Consider the following 16,869-nt stretch of genomic DNA (forward strand, 5'->3'; position numbering starts at 1 on the left):
CGAATTTGACGCGGTTTATTTCTAAAGTATCGAACGGGGCTAGGGATCGGTACCGCGGCAAATAGGATTACCAGCGATAAATTAGTCGTCAGGGGATCGCGATATGAAATTAAATATCGAAAACGACACGTTGCCCGATCTCTCGTCCTCTGTTCTCCGTGCGCTATTCTCAGCGGTTAATAGCCGCGCCGAAATTACCATGCGTTTCCACCGTATAATCAAAGCAAATTCCCGATAACTGCTATAACGATGTAAAACGAACACAAGGCAACCGCTTTATTCCATTACCCTTCAAAGCAGGAGTAATGACTCCCCACCTCGGCCGTGCATATCATGGTAACCGAGTAAATTGCTTGTTTTATATGCAAATCTCTTTACTCTCTTCGCCGTAGACGGAATTATAGCCACGTGATAAACACCACCGCACGCATAGCCGCACCGCCTCGTCATCCATCCGATAATCGACACCCAGTCTTCGCCAGAGGCTGAGTGGAACGTCCAGCGATAAGGAAAATCGGCGTCCGCGCGATTTCTAACAAGATCGGGCGCGAATCTTTCCTTCGAAACGAAAATAGCGAAGAGACGACGGATATTTGTGTAAATGCGAAATAATTTTACGAATAAAAATCAAAAGCTCGTCGTTGTTTTTCCACTTTTTATCGCTATTCTATTGTACTGGCCGGAAGCTGAATTCGCAACTTGGCGAAACGAATGTCGCAATAAATTACGTTCGATCACTCGCGAAAGTATTTCGACGCTTGTTCGACTAAAAACGTTTCACGAATATGCTACGTACAGTACGTCCTACCTGATTTTCAAGCTGTGTACTTGGTTATATCTTTATATGTTTTATCGGCGGTTTTGGAAGTTCGATTACGAGAAACAGACGCGTCTATGCGCCGTGATTGTCAGTGATCCATCAGGGAGCGAAAGATTGATTGAAGGTTTCGTGAATGTGTGTATGTGTGTGTGTGTGTATGATTGGACATTCGCACAATAGGCGAATATAAATCGTACGTAAACGTTGATCTCGCTGTGGAATATTTATCGAAGAAATTAATTTACTGGTAATCGATGATATTTTACTACTTTCCAAGTAATGTCAAGCGACTTTTAGAGTATATGGAACAAAAAAGATAACGACTTGTTAGAGCAACTTGGAAAACCAACGATCTTAGATATTGTAGATCTCGTAGATATACACCGCGTTTCTGAAACAGTGTACACTGTACACGTCTGTACACTGTCTTTACGAAAGACAGCATGCGAGAAGAAAAGTACGTTACATGCGCATGTATGTATGTATGTATGTATGTGGCGTACATACATAAGTGTATCGTTTACGTACATTGTTATCTTTATCGCAGTTTTCTAACTTCCACGATTATACGTCCGCAGATATGTAAGTTACATTTCTTTAAATGCTGCGATTAGACACCTTTCAATACGAACGCGTTAATTGCAAGATCAAATATTACATTGCGATTATGGTTCAGAATGATCACCAACTATACGAGTTCCAAAGAAAAGGCTGGAAACGCGTTTATACCTTCGCGGCTGTCGATCCCTATGAATTCAAAGAAAACGCGTAAAGTGCACTAAAGGCTCGTATACCTCGTACCAGCTTCCGATTTCCGGTATTATTTCATTGGATATGGTTTCATTTTTATTATACTTTACATTATTTATCATTATATTATTCTTATATTAATTATACAAATAGTTGTCTAAAAGTTATTTGGAAGCTTGCTCTCGTCGCCGATTTCCGTAATTTTCGCACAACCTTTTCCTATGCACGCAACCGCCGCGCTGCTCCATGTAATTTCTCGCCTAGTTTCCGAGATATTCGCGAAAACATTACTTTACTCGTTACTTGAGCGTTGAATTCTGCCCGTATGAGTGTACGTATCTGTAGCAGAGTCCCAAGTAAGAAGCAAGTAAGAAAATTGCACGCATAACACGTTAGCAGACAAACTTAACATTTTATTAGTGCGCAAATGGTTTTAACAAAATTCAGGTCATCGTTCCTCGCACATTTGACGACCTGGGCAAACGCAAATTTTTTAGCTTAGGTGAAATTTATCAAATTGACTTTCGTACCGCTAGATCGGTCGCTTGGCCCACAGCGTGCCGGTTATACGCATAGGAAAAAGTTGTTCAGAGTCATGCGTATTAAAAAGTTATGGAAATCGGAGCGATCGAGTTCTGTACATTTTTGTCACGTTCTGCGTACATCTACGAGAAAAGTTAATTTTCGTTTAATCGATCCACCGATCCTATACTCGTTCTTTTATATAGGCGGAATCACGTAACACGTTAGGCGAAACGTCTTTTCTTTGCTGCAAGAGCGAAACGGATTCTCGAATTGGTTAATGTTAATGGGTTCCGATTTTTAAAGGTATCGCGAACAGACGGATTTTCGATTGAAAGCATTGGCAACGAAACTGGAGATCGTACTCCCGGGTCTATCTAAATCCATTAATGGCCAAGTCAGACCGCTATCCATTGCGAAGATCGATCGCCGACAACTCGCGCGAATCTGCATTTCATTTTAACCGATTCGTTGAAAGAATTACTCGACTACATACAGTACAGGAGCGAGAGAATCTACTGTATTTCTTGGAATTCCATTACAAAGAATAATAACAAGCCGAACGAAAACTATACATATGCATATGACGATAGAACGAGAATACGAAATACTCGCCAAACATCGAACAAACTTCTTGCATTCTGTGCGGCGTTTGCTTTCGTTGACTTTAAACGTGAGATCTGGCGAGCGGAAGGATTACTGCATTGGTAATCTCGAGAACGAGGCGGATGACACAATTGTGGTCCAACTTCACGCAACCTAAGTTCGTTTGATCGTTCAAGATATTGTTTCGCAATATCATTGTCCAGGTTAGCGGCTAACGATAGCGACGACAGGCTCAAGTACATTGAACAAATTTAGGTATAACGCGTACACGCGATAAGGAACTTTTCAAACGTGCCAATACTTTTGATCCGCTGGAAACAGACCTTTACGTGTATTTTATTTCGTTCCATTTTTTTATTTTAACTATTTTTAAAGTCGACAGCTATATTTTACAAAAATGTTAAATAGAAAATCACATTCTTTAGAAATTTACAAAGAATTTTATACAAAGATACGAGCCGTGCTAATATCTTCGTTTGGCACTGTATTTTAAACATACAGCGTATTTGAAGCACATGTGGGTATCCGACTCTTGCGTGTTTCGCTACATTAGCAATAGCAGTTTCTCAAAGAGACTTGTTAATCGTAAAATGAAATATGCATGGCAAATAAAGCTTTAAATTCTTCTGCCTCGAGTTGTGTCGATATTTGATGTACGACGAAATTTTCTCGTTTTACATCTCTTTCGTAAAGACTATGGGGCTCCAACTATCCTCAGCAACGTTGCAGTTCTTATATCCTCCAGTTTCTGTCAATACGTTTCCTTGGATGCTGGAAGCATGTTTGCAGTAACATGCGACTACTAACTTTACGACATTGCTGTACTGTTTCCGCCGTGTGTAAATATTCTTCTTTTACGTGCTGTTCGCGTTCAGTACAAAAAAACCCAATGGTATACGAGCAAACAGTGAAAACAGAAACATATACTCCTGTGTATGGTATATCCGTTTTAATTGGATACGATGGAATATCTCGAAAAGTATATATTAAAATGAACAACAAATAATACATACTTGGAAATATCGTAAAACATACCTATTCATGGCAGGATATTAAATTAAATAATTTAATTAGATATTCATAAATATGGTATCGAATAATTCAAATGAAACAAATATACGTAGTTGCACGAAAGGTGGAATAACAGAACTTTGATAGTATTAATTTTAACGTTCAATTTCATTGTTTTACGTGTAATACTATACATTTTATTATATTCTCTCGTTTTCGTTTTCTTTTCGCTCTACGCACATCCTTCTCCTCATAACGTAACAGCATTTGTCGACAAAAGTTTCACAAAATCGTTCTCCTTTACCGGACGACGTAGGATCACAGATCTCGACGATACAGATACATAAAACCAGGAAAAGGAAAACTTTGCCGAAACGGGTACTAGCCAGGAAAATCACAGTCCGCCAAAAACTATTTCAACTGATCGCCTCTAACGAACCACAGTCAAGTTCGTTACTCTAACGCCAAGCGAAGTAATTTCCATTCCGGATTGATTAACCTGGAAAATCGCTGCATATCGAGTAACTTTGTCATACTTACGGTTGTTCATCGATCAGTGCCTGGTGTACGCATAACAATTGCAACCGAGATAACCGAGTATTACGTTTACATGAGTGTGGTTCCGTTAACCGGCCGAGTTAATTATAAATCCAGCCGCAACGGGGTTGCAAATCGATACGGAAACGTCGTTGGAAAAGGCAACGAAGCAGAGATACGGCCACTGAAAATCCTATGGGCCAGCCACAACCGACACATTATTCACAATTCGGCGGCAGTTTGCGGGTGAATTTTGCAGGCAGCTGCTTTCTCGCGAAAAGTTCACTCGTACGAGCACGTTCGTCTAGTTTAGACTTCACATCGAAACTCAACTTTCCAACGCAGCTCGAGCTCCGTGTTTTTCTCACGCGCCGCTTATCGCTTTCCAGCGAATAGTTTCGCCATTTTTTCCTTGCCTTCCGAGAGCCAACAGCACCGTACTCGTTTCCCGAACCGATGTCTTCCTTTTAAGCGAATTCGTCGTTCCTCGCGCTCCCTTTTTCCCTCCTTTTGCTTTATTTCGTTGCTCTTTTTCCAGTCGACGGGCACCAACCGTTCTCGCCAAGATACTCGATAATAAATCCTACAGAGTGATTTACGAAGCGATACCCATCCCTGCTGCACTCAGCCCACCTCGCCGACTCTCGTTCGCGACACCTTGCCTCGCGCAGTTTGCAAATTAATAACGTCGACAACGATAGGTTCTGTTATAAGGCTCTTGCACTGGATGATTGCGAAATTAAGTGTTACAGGTTGCCATCGTTCTCACGGGGCCTGGATGATTATTAAAAAAGTTACCGGCAACGTCGTTGTTTTTGTCTGTCGTGTTGGAAGCAATTTGTTTATACGCCCGTGCTCGATCCAAGTCCAAGTTTCGCTATTCGACAAATTTTATTCCTGTGAAATTACGCAACATCGTTCGATCAACGGATTGGAAAACGATTTATTTCAAAAAGCTTGAGTAAAAATTTAAGTGTTAGCTTCGTGTACACAGGTATCGAAATAAGAAAAAACTTTGTTTCTTTATCGGAATATTATTTGACTTAGACTTGTATTTTAATTATTACCAGTGACGCGTACACGTTATAGAAACGTAATATAAAAGTATAATTTCAATATTTTCCGCCCAATAAGTTCGACAATTTGGAGAAAGACACCTCTAGACGTTGATTGAATCTTATGGACGCCTTTTGAATCACTCTTGAATTTCCGCCAATTTTCCTCGCGCTTTGTATCCTTCTATCCTTAATATTTAGCTTTATACCTAGATGCCGTATCGTCAAATTTTCCTTGAATTTCACTAACTTTTCAAACAACCGAATACTCTACCAATAAATACTCTACTTTACAATTCTAATGGTTTACGATTAGACAATCTCCATCGGCCACGCGGATGATGTATTCATCGATCGTGATAAACACAAAGGCGGAAAGAACAGGGTACGCAGAAAACGATTGCGTGAATACGAATTTCATAAATCACGTAACAGCGATCGACGATGCCATTTGTACATCCACTGAATTTCGCGAATCGTATAACCGTGGCAGGTTGAAAAATCATGCGACGTCGCGCGAAATGTGCTTTGCTTTTTACGCGCGTGACCGGTGCAGCGCTGTGCCGAAATTGCAGGCGCGTAGCGCCCTCGAAATAAAGCGTACACGGCCAACCACTTAAAATTACCATTTTCGTCAGGACCAATATTATTATTTTCAAAAAACGAGTGAATCGAATAACGATTCCGCGATTTCCACAGAGCGAACAGTTGGATCGAATGAAACCTTGTTGCGAAGGAAGCTTTCCAGGTTTAAAGACATTTTCCCATTTTGCAATTGTTGGTTTTTTATAAGCAAAGCGCAGTATACACGAGATATCGCGTTTTGAATATGATCATCGCACGCTACTTTAAACTAGTCGGTTTTAAACAGCTGTAATGTGAGCGTAAACTTACAGATTAGTGGAAGGGAAAATGCTATGTGTTTATTATTTTATTATCTTTAACAGAAATAATTTCAACAGACGATTTGTTTTTTATATATAAAAATACCAAATATATGGTACGTCTAATATCGTCGTCGGATTAATTCCTTAACGACAAATGATTACCTGCTATAATGACAGCTATACAACTATAGCAACTATAATGGCTAACTGCGAAACTTTCTTTGTATAAGAATCACTGTTGTCGCTAAACTGTTTACAAAGATTTAAGTAACTTTTGGAAAGACGATAAATTACACAATGTAACAAAACAAACTTGGCACGAACGGTATTCGTCCCATACCGAGCTGCAACTATGACGCAGCTGGTAGATAAATGAGACAAGGGAAGGTTTTTACGTTTCTTAGTTTCCAATTTTTATCATTTTTGTTCGAGTAAATTATCTAATTACAAATGTGCTAAAATATACTTTTGTCCCCCCCCCCTTTACATATTGCAAGATGCATTGAAAAAAATACAATGCAGGATAAATGTAAACATATTTTCTCTTATTCAATTTCTTTTATGGACACTTCCTAAAAATTAGTATTATAAATGTAAATATACATTTAGAAAATTAAAAGTAAGACAAACATTTCCAAAACAATTCCCTCGATTCGTCGTTTTATTTTCGGCATGCTTTCTCCACCGAGCTAAGCTCGCGGATTTCAGTCTTAGGATACGTATGGAATTACACTGTGAACGAAAGTTTTCCCCAATCTCAAGTACTATGAAAAGTCTCCTATTTTTAACATTGCCCTTTCGCTGCACAACAGAAATTCGTGCGAACTGGATGCGTGTATTACGAAATGCTTCCGGTTATCTCCAGTTGCCGATCGTTACGCCGCGTCTCGCAGGGTAGGTATGCTGAAACCTATTTTTTCATAGCGTCCCGGTTGCCACGTAACCCCTGGCACAATGCGCACGCGAATGATATCCCGAGGGAAGCGTCTTCCCTTTCACTTGTATTATATACATAAATACTTATTTCTCCTGAGATGGCGTCGCATGGCGTCGCGTCGCGTCCCAGCAAGCTTCTCCTTGTCCAGAATTCGTACCACGACTTCTAAACTCTTTTACGTTAAACGCGATATCGGCGTTTTTCGTCTTTTTCAAAACGTCGCTTAATTCTCCGATTAACTTCTCAGACATTTCCATATATCTTAATGTTTTGTTATCGTTATATGTCGTAGTTTTGTTGTTAGCGCAATATTTTGATCGAAAGTGATCAACAGATAGCGGGTATTCGTGCAAGTTCGTATCTTTACGACCGTAGGTAATTGAGAAAATGGCATTCGAGTAGGAAATTGTTTTATGTCGTAAAAATTGCGACGACTATTATGTCTTGCGTATCTCTCCGTATTCTGTATATTCTGTGTATCGTTGCGCTATCAAGTGTTCCATAAACGTCCGAAAACTGGCAGACAGGCTAGTGATCGATCATCTTTTGCACTTATACGCAAGTACAAATTTTTATCTCTTATCCTGTATAAACGTTACAGCTGTTGGAGCAAATGCCTTTCTTGTTTTCCGAACGACGCTACTTCCTTTCGAAATCCTAGATTCGCGACATTCTTCTGTATTTTGGCTTCTCTGGCTTTCCTATATTTCCTATATTTATATAACGATATCCAAACTACCCCATCAATTAACAACAATTTATTTTTATTTCAATCGAACGAAAGCAAGTATACGTCAATACGCGTTATCACCTTCTCGTTTATATTTTAGCGACTTGATGGGAAAACAAATTGCTTTCATTTGTTAATTTCCTGCGATCACGGTCAATAGGTACCTATGCGATTGAAATTTTAACAAAACGCTTCAATGGAGAAAAATATATTTCCGTGTAACCATTATTCGTACTTTGCCGAAAAACGCAATTTCAATTACCGTTTGAAGTAGCACTTGCTACCGTTTTAACCGCTTTCGATGTTATGGGTAAATAAAAAAATTTGACCTCTATAAAAGTAAATACGAAGTACGTATCTACTAAATTTTTTAACTGTCCTTCGTAATACACATGTACATGCATATATATATATATACAAAAGTAATAAATGTATACGTATACACGTATTAAATACAAACTAGCTAAATACAAGCTAAATACAAACACAAGTTATCGATAAAAGGTTTCATAGCCATAGTTTATAAACATTAGATTAGTGCATAAAAAATATTGTTTTCCAATATCGATATTCAAATATCGTGTATTTAATGAAAATAAGGTAATCACGTATCTGGAAAAAGAGACCTCTACCTCGGTGACCTTGATCTTCGAATATATCGTATAATAGAATAAAGCGAGAAAAGGTTCTTGAGTGACGCGCACATATCCGAGTCATAGGATAGTCATGGACCAAAAGTTATGAAAAAAGGAAAATTCTGCGCTGTTACGTTACATTTACTCCAGAGAATAAGTAGTTAAAAACGAAACTGCAGACACATGTGCATGGAATTGCGATTCTTAGATCGAGGTTAGATCAAGTTAGATTTTGAATGAAAAATCGCAAAACTTCGCTTTCATCGACTCGATGCTACATCCAATAATATGAGTATGATCTCGAAAAATTCTTTTGCTCCTTCTACGAACGAATATTTTCTTTTAAATATAAATTCGCTAAAGCTATACATAGCACAGTGACTTGTTCCAGTATCAAAACGCGGAATTTTCGCCTTGGCATCACGCCGGTACGTACTATGTGCTGGATATATGCACCAGTAGCCGGATCCAGGAAATCGCACGAATGGTTGACCGTGAGATGAATGTATCCTTGCTCCTTTAAACGCTCACATGTCTACCAATGGTTTTCAGTTGAAAAGCCCAACAATTTATCTTTATCGTTGGGGATTGATGAAAATTTGTGTAAATAGAAATTTTAGGCACTGCAATCGTAAGCAAATGCGAAGGTAACTGGTTGCAAGAAACGCCGAGACATCGCGACGAAAGTGTTAAATGCGAAGCAAAAAGGTAAGTTGGAAGTTGAAGCGAGATCGAGTGAGACGAGGAATCGAAGTTCGAAGTTAGGCAAATAGCGTGTAACAGAAATCATTTAGGTATGCGTGTCCTCGTGTACGTATATCGCGGTAAACGTAATGTGAAAAGTAGTTTCCTCTTTGTCGTAACTTTTGAAACACGATCGTTCCACGCCTCGGACAAAGTGCACGTAACTCAGGACCCTCCGCAGCATATCCGAAATCGAAGAAAAGCGGGAACGAGTCTCCGCTTCCCATGATGGACGATTGTCGAAAGTAACCGCCATAAGATTCGATAGACTTTCTCAACGAGTGTCTAGTTTCATCGTTACGGATCGTTCAAACGATTATCTTCTCTTACAACCGCAAAGTTTCCTTCTTTCGATTGCTAATAAATACGCGCTCGGTTTTCGAAACGTAAAATCTCTTCGCGTAAGACGCGTAATAGCAAAGAGAAATACGAGAAAATAGGAAATAAGTCTCGTAAGAGATAATTTATACGCATAGCTTTAATAACTCGTATCGCAACAGGAAATCCTCGCCGCAAACTCGACTAACACTGGCGAAAAACTTTCGCGAATAACTCGCAATACTTTGGCTGTTGCGTCGCAACGAATAAAAACTTGGCATTCTATAGGCGTAAACATAATTCATCGAAACGGTGCGGAACGAGCGCAAGTTTTTTGAAAAAAAATCACAGCTCGTTGGCGGAAAATTATATCTCCGCTTAACGAACGGCATAAAATTCGTAAGCTCGATTCCCCGTCGCGTCCAACGTGCGTTTAAATATTTAAAAGCGTTTTCTCTGCCTGCTAGGCACTAAGCTGCGCCACGCCAACACCATCCCGCGGGTAACGTCATCTCCTTCCGCGTATTCGCCACCATTTCCGTCGAGGTTTGTACTCGCAGCTCCCTCTTTATTCCTGATCAAGGAACAAGGAACACCCATGGAGCGCAGCGTTCGTGTTCTATGAACTTCCCTCGTCCGCGCTAGAAAACTTCGGAAACGGAAGCAGTTAAAAGATAGAAAGTCCGCCGCCGCTGAAATTATTTCAGCTGTTCGTTTATTTGAAATTTGTCGCGGCAAAGGAAATGCTGCGTTGTTCTAGACGTTTCTCACAGCCTATTGCCATTTTGCTGCACGTTTTACATAAAACATTTTAATTTGAATATTTACGCTTGGATGATGCGCGTCCGTGGATAAAGAAACCGAATTAAAGATACGCTGATGAAAAGACGTCAAATATAGTACTAACACCATGCTGAAGTTAGCGAGGGGATGATAGAATCGTCGATGAGAATTTTATGGTCGTATCGAGTGGTAAAACCGAGGAGAATGTTTTATCTCTTATAAAGTTATTGAATTTTCCATTGAACCAATGCTTTGTAACTTTCGTATTAAATGTACTGTAATGTTGGAAACATTAAAAATGCCGGGATTAGAAGTTTAAAAGATTCACGCGTATGGCAAATGTTCCCCAATATCGAGTAGATCAAACAGGGATAGCGATGAAAATGAAAATTTCCATTACCCTTTTACTAAATTCTTTCAAATGCTTGTTCAGAAGATCGTCATTTACGAAACAGAAGAAAATTCGTACTAAAAGCCAGTTTCATTTGCAATGTATATTTAATGAAACTGTCGATTGGAAATAATATAAATGAGTCTCCGCGAACAAACTATTGGGTATGTGTGAACATTTCTTTATTAAAAAACTATCAATTCGTTCTTTCGTGTTGGCAGAATTTGATTGCTTTTACATTTACATATTTCAATTTCTCACAAATACGTAATAAGACCGCAGTTTATTTATAATCGTCGATACAACTTTGTTACCCGTTAACATATGGAAAATCACGATAAACGTTCTCTATATCCGTCATGATACAAATTTTCAAGAAAGAACAACTGTTCTTGGATACAGTTTCTTTTAAATTATAACGACTCTAATGTTTTCATCAAGTATGGCCGAAGAAAATGATAGAGCCGCGCACAACAACGACGTTACCACCGCGTCGTTACAACAAAACCTTCTAACGAGCAACGTGTACGTATGTAGTCGCTCGCGTGTCGAAGATTATTCGATATCAAAGCTCCTGGAGAAAAGAAACGGCCACGGAATATAATATTTCGTAAAATACGTTAAATCCGGCTGTCTAAGTCGACTGTGGCGCGCGATCCAATTTTTGCACGATCGCGCGTTTTCTACGGAGTTTGGCCGCGTCGTAATGTCGCAAATTTATCGCAATTTCGCGTTCGGAGGTAAGCAGAAATGCTAGCTAAGTATGTACTTAGGTCTTAAGTTGTTGCATACACGCGTTTGTGTACGGAGAACGGATACCTTGACACGGTTCACGCGCACGTTACCATCGTCACCGTGTTACATACGTACATAGTAATCTTTCTATCGCAACGATAAATTATCGTTTGGAACGCTTTCGCTCAATGTACGAAGAGATTCGAGGAAATATCGCCGATCCAATGGAGAACTCGCATGTAATTTGATCGCTATGTGACTATAGCATACGCGGAAGCGTACAACATATTTGACGAATGAAAGAATTTATTATACCCGCTGTATTCGGATAATCTGTCACAGAACGGTATTCAGAGTCCGTACAAATTCTTGCCACACCATTTGCTTCGAACTATAGAGAACGATGGTGGTTATATGTACGTACTCGTTGTTAATTTCATATTACGTAATTACGATTGAAGTTTTCTGCCTCTAAACACGTGTATAAATTTCGTTAATGTGGTATCATTTCGCCCCCGGAATGTACGCGTTTGCGTTATCGTGACGATATTCTATCCGTATACGATGAATATTATACATACGAGAACAAGCTAATTTAACAACAGACTCGTTTTCTCTGAGTCGTGACATTTAGAAAAATCCTAAGTCTCTGAAAAATCAAAGATAGCACACGTATGATATCACTCTGGCCCGTGACTACAGATACCTATTTATCGCAGACGTTACAAAACCATAAAAATTTTCTATACAGCACGAATAGTCGTTTCCATCAAAGTTTTCTATAACAAGAGTTCGAATATAATACTTTGAGTAACCGACGTTAAGTATATAAATACTGATACGAATTTTTTGAAAATATAATGTATTGCGATATACAGAGCGTATTGAAATATTGAAAATTCATTACAAAAGATTAGTAAACAAAAAATAGAATTTAATATTCATTTGCACGTAACAAAGTGCCGGATACCACTATGGAGATAGCATAAATTCAACCATCGAGGAATTATTCACCCTGTGACGTGTCAATTTTCATGCAATTAAGGTTAAAGCGCCTTCAAAGAGGCAGGTTCGAAACCTCTCGACGCATAATGCACTAATTATTATGTCTACCGTATGTGCAATTTAATAACTATACGTATGTTTAACTTTCTCTAATAATCACCTGTGTCGGTCAACATCGTTTAACACAGGTATAACGCTTATAAATTTTAGTCGTTACCTTCATTACCTGGATTAATTAAACCTTTGCAATGTATCGATCAGTTCGTGATGGAAGCTAATGAAAGTTTCACGCGTATCTTTTCTTCCTGGTCATTGTCATCGTCAACTATTAACTTTGCATCGATAACACTAAACGAGCTATAAAGGCTTCAAAGAATTCAAACAGTTTCACGAGTAGGTACGTATAAGTATTTTTCTAAAGATTTAAACAAACTATCCATCTATTGGAGATGGACCAGCCGTCGCAACTTACTTTATCTGATACTTGTGCGCGATATAACTTGTAAAATTCATTCTTTGATGGAATAATTTATTAATCAAATTTTCAACAGCCAGTATAACTTCTCCCACAATGTTACACCGTCCTTTTCGCGTACAATTTATTTATAATTTATTTTATTATGTACAACATTTAGATACATTCAACGGTACGGTACATGCACGCTAACTATCTGCGATTTGTGGAAACCTGCAAATAAAGTTACAAATATTCTACCAAAGTTTGACAATAGAACTTTCCTGGCCAACCTAGTATTTCTATAGTATTCATACGTATTCGACATTCCAAGTACGTACGTATAGACCGTAGTATAGACCGTACAATCACAGCCAAATCCAATCTTTTAAATGAAATTCTTCCGGCTAATGTAAAGATCGGCTTGATCTTACATCGCCAACTAGTTACAGAACTAAACCATTTCCAACTTGTTCTCGAAGAAACAAACATTTCAAAGCTCGTAACTTTCTAGCGTCTCTAAGTCTGCCAAGTAAGTAAGTAAGTAAGTAAGTAAGTAAGTAAGTAAGTATCTATACCGAAGAGATGCGCTCGTGTCCATCGCTTTCCGAGTCCTGAGGGAGTTCAGTAGCTTTGATTTCGAAGCCGCAGCCGCAACACACGTTACTGCCAATTATTCAACGTACACATTGTCCCATTGTGAATCAGTCGAGAGATGGTGGTCGATTACTGCATCCGAAGTGGAGTCGTTATGTCAATTTGCATAATGCATCGATTAAATAAACGGGTTGCGGTACCGTACGATGTCGTAGAGCACGGAAACCGAAGCATGCCGGCCGCAAAACAACTATTGACAGCCGAATTCTCCACACTGTCCACGTATATCGTAGCAACCATCGAACGTATTGAAATTAACGCGCCCTCCTCCCTTCTTTTTCCTTTCTACCAACCCGTCCCCTACACCTACATATACACCGTCGGTCATCGTGCACGAGCGCCAGCCTCATCACGAGCCATAAATGCTTCATAACGATTATGAGCCTGCCGACAGCGTCATTACGGATGACTGACACCGCGGCCAGTTGTCTTTCGGCATTAATTGGAAGCGTAATTGCAACGATCGCGCCGTTTCCCGTAACATTTTGACGGATCACGTTAAATTCGTCGCGACCAGTGAGAATTTCAGCAACGGCTGACAGCCCCTCGCGCGATCGTTCGTCGGGTAAAGTTCCATTTGACGATCGACAGATTTTTATTGGTTACCTTCGGTCAGCGTTATTACCGTCGCGACGACGAATATCGGATGGGTTGCGAATTCTTAGAAAATCATTTCTTTCAATTTTGCCCGGATATCGTGTATTAATCATTCGTGGTACGAATTGAGTAGGTATAATCTATGAGAGATATTTGGGCAAACTGTCGAGGATAGTTTGGATTTTAAATGTTATCGCGTGTAATATAGCTTTTATTAAAAATTAGACATCAGAATTATTCAGCTTGCCTGTAAAGTTATCTTCGTTTTAAAAGCTCCTTCCTGCTCAAAGACTTCTTTGAGAGTCAAAAACTGACGTTCGTTAAGCAAAAATAGGAAAATCGAAAATGTAGCTATAAAATAAAATTTATCGTTACGTATATCGAGTCACTAAAACTTTCATACCCATTTCACGGTGAACCAAATTGCAACAGCGAACATGTACATATATGGTTTATATACCGTACAAGAGAAAGGAGTAGAATGAAACAGAATATTAAGCGGAGCACGGCGTCGCAAAATATTTGCAAATGATCAAAGTCAGAGGTGTGCAGATGGATCGAGATACATCGCTTAGAAAAAGATTTCGATACGAATATCGTCACGATTAATAAAAATCACGAATGCGTAACTAGTAAATCTTGATTTATATTAAACTAGCCGCACAGGTAATGGAGACCGTGTTTAAAATGACAGCCAGACAGTCTGCCGAGACAAAATCTACGCGTTATACGGCCATCTTACAGACATCGTGTGTCCGGTATTTTAGGTACAGTCTTTACGACCGTGTCGTTGAAAATTGCTTATAATCGCAAATACAATTACAGCTCTATTTTAATATAGTTGCTAGGTACGTGGTTGGTTGGGAATCAGAAGTTTCAGTTACTTACTCGGCTCGTCGACATCGCCAAGGAAAACTTCCGCCGCAACAAACCAAACCAGCGTGCTCATCAGCAAAAGCATCCCCTTCATCCTGGGACTGTGTGTAATTGAACAGACGAGTCCTGGCGAATCCCCCTGCTCCCCCTCGAATATCCAACACCTTAACTCCAGGATAGCAAGTTGCTCGAGATAGCTGATAAGTTTCAATGAATCTAGTTCTCCGATAGGTTGAGTCGCAACTTCGCCTGCGAACCGATTCTCTCCGTCTTCTGGGATTCCAGAAGCTATTCGTCGTGGCACACCGTCGCGCCAACTTCACACAGCACACTCGCTTCTCTGTAACTTCACATCGCGATTTCTACCGCTTCTACTTCTAACTTCTTTTCACCAACTTATCGACACGAACGAATAAACCCGAATATTTACGTACGTACAACTTGGACAACGTTCGTCGACGTCGGATGATCGACGATAGTGCAGCTTGCCAGAGACGAGAAAACCGTCGATCAACTTTCGCGTTACCGTGACCGTAAACGACCGCATACACACGCGTAGAATAATGCACAGGCGCGTGTCGAGCAAACGGATCGAACGGGGTTCATTCACGAAACGACCGAACGAGAATGCGGCTCGACGAGGGTGCTTCGTCTTTTTTTTAAAGTTGCTCGGTCATCCCCTTCGATGCAACTGCGTGCGTTCTCTATAAAACGTCTTCGTCGTTATTAATGGAGCTACTCGATCGGTTAATCGTACGCTCCGTCCACGGTCCATTAACGCTCGCTTCATACACGGTTACACATCACACGACTTGCCGTCATCGTTCGCCGATAATGACGTAACGCTGCCCTTTTTCAGCGCAAGTTGGCCGCGTAGGACGCGCTGTTCCAAGCGACGGAAATAGACGACCCCGACGATGCTGATGATAACATCGAACCGGTGTCATTAGGGTCCATCGGATACGATCGCCTCGGAGGGTGCATGGGATGTCATCGGAGTCGCTTTATGGTTCACCATGATGTATCGGAATTCCGCTACGTCCGGTGAAGACGACGACTCCGCTATCTTTTCGATCGCCACGATCACCCAAGACCCACGAATATCAAAACTAACGAGCAACAACGAGAACTCCTACTTTCTGTTCGAGCGAACCGTTACAAACTCGTTTTCGTCCTGGATACGGTTCTACGACCAGTAGCCTCCAAAGTACTGGTAACTCTTGGTCCCGCTGGAAATACGAACGATTAAGGTCGCTTGCTGGGAATCGATGGATTTTTATTCATCCGCTGGAATGCTCCATCGAAACGCAAGAACAAGGACAACCGCTTGTAAAGAGGTATCGGATTGCATCTAATTATATTCCTTTGTTCCAACAGACCTAATTTCCATCCTATTCACTGTTCTGCGATTACCTCGAGCTGTAAAACAGATCTGTACAATTACGTTAAAGGCGTACACAAAATACGAAAGATTGCACCAATACGACGAATCACGAGTTTTAAGGGCAATAATTTGTTTCGTGTTACGATCGTTTTACCAACGGATAATAAGCGAAGCGTATCGGTAGGGAAAATCAGTGGAAGTATGGCGAATATCGACGGAATTCAGGGAAAAAGTCGCGTAATCTCAGCGCGTGGTAGAAGGCGCGCTCACTGCTGCGTTGCGGCAGGCCTACTGACAGGGGCAACCGAGCTTTCGGTTCGGGTCGGCACGATTCGTGCGATTTCGCCACCCTTCGGCTCCAGTTTGGCTTAAAGCATTCTCCGACCACTTTTCATACCCCCTCCTGCCACGCTCTGATCACTACAGGCTATTCCC

General features: G+C 40.3%; 1 protein-coding gene across 2 annotated transcripts in view; it reads right to left on the reverse strand.

The window, feature by feature from the left end:
• Nucleotides 1-16,869, reverse strand: part of LOC117232512 (hemicentin-1-like) — a 103,204-nt gene that overhangs the window by 38,638 nt on the left and 47,697 nt on the right. Inside the window, exon 1 of one of the 2 annotated variants that reach the window (XM_033491900.1) lies at nucleotides 15,063-16,190. The exons of the other annotated variant lie outside the window; for it this stretch is intronic. Coding sequence (XP_033347791.1) covers nucleotides 15,063-15,144 — 82 coding nt within the window. The 5' untranslated portion in view covers nucleotides 15,145-16,190. Of the gene's footprint in view, nucleotides 1-15,062; nucleotides 16,191-16,869 lie in introns of those variants that run through there. 2 annotated transcript variants of the gene reach the window in all.

This window comes from Bombus vosnesenskii, unplaced genomic scaffold (assembly GCF_011952255.1).
Source record: "Bombus vosnesenskii isolate JDL3184/JDL3185 unplaced genomic scaffold, Bvos_JDL3184-5_v1.1 scf7180000013289, whole genome shotgun sequence".
Classification (NCBI taxonomy): Eukaryota; Metazoa; Arthropoda; class Insecta; order Hymenoptera; family Apidae; genus Bombus; species Bombus vosnesenskii.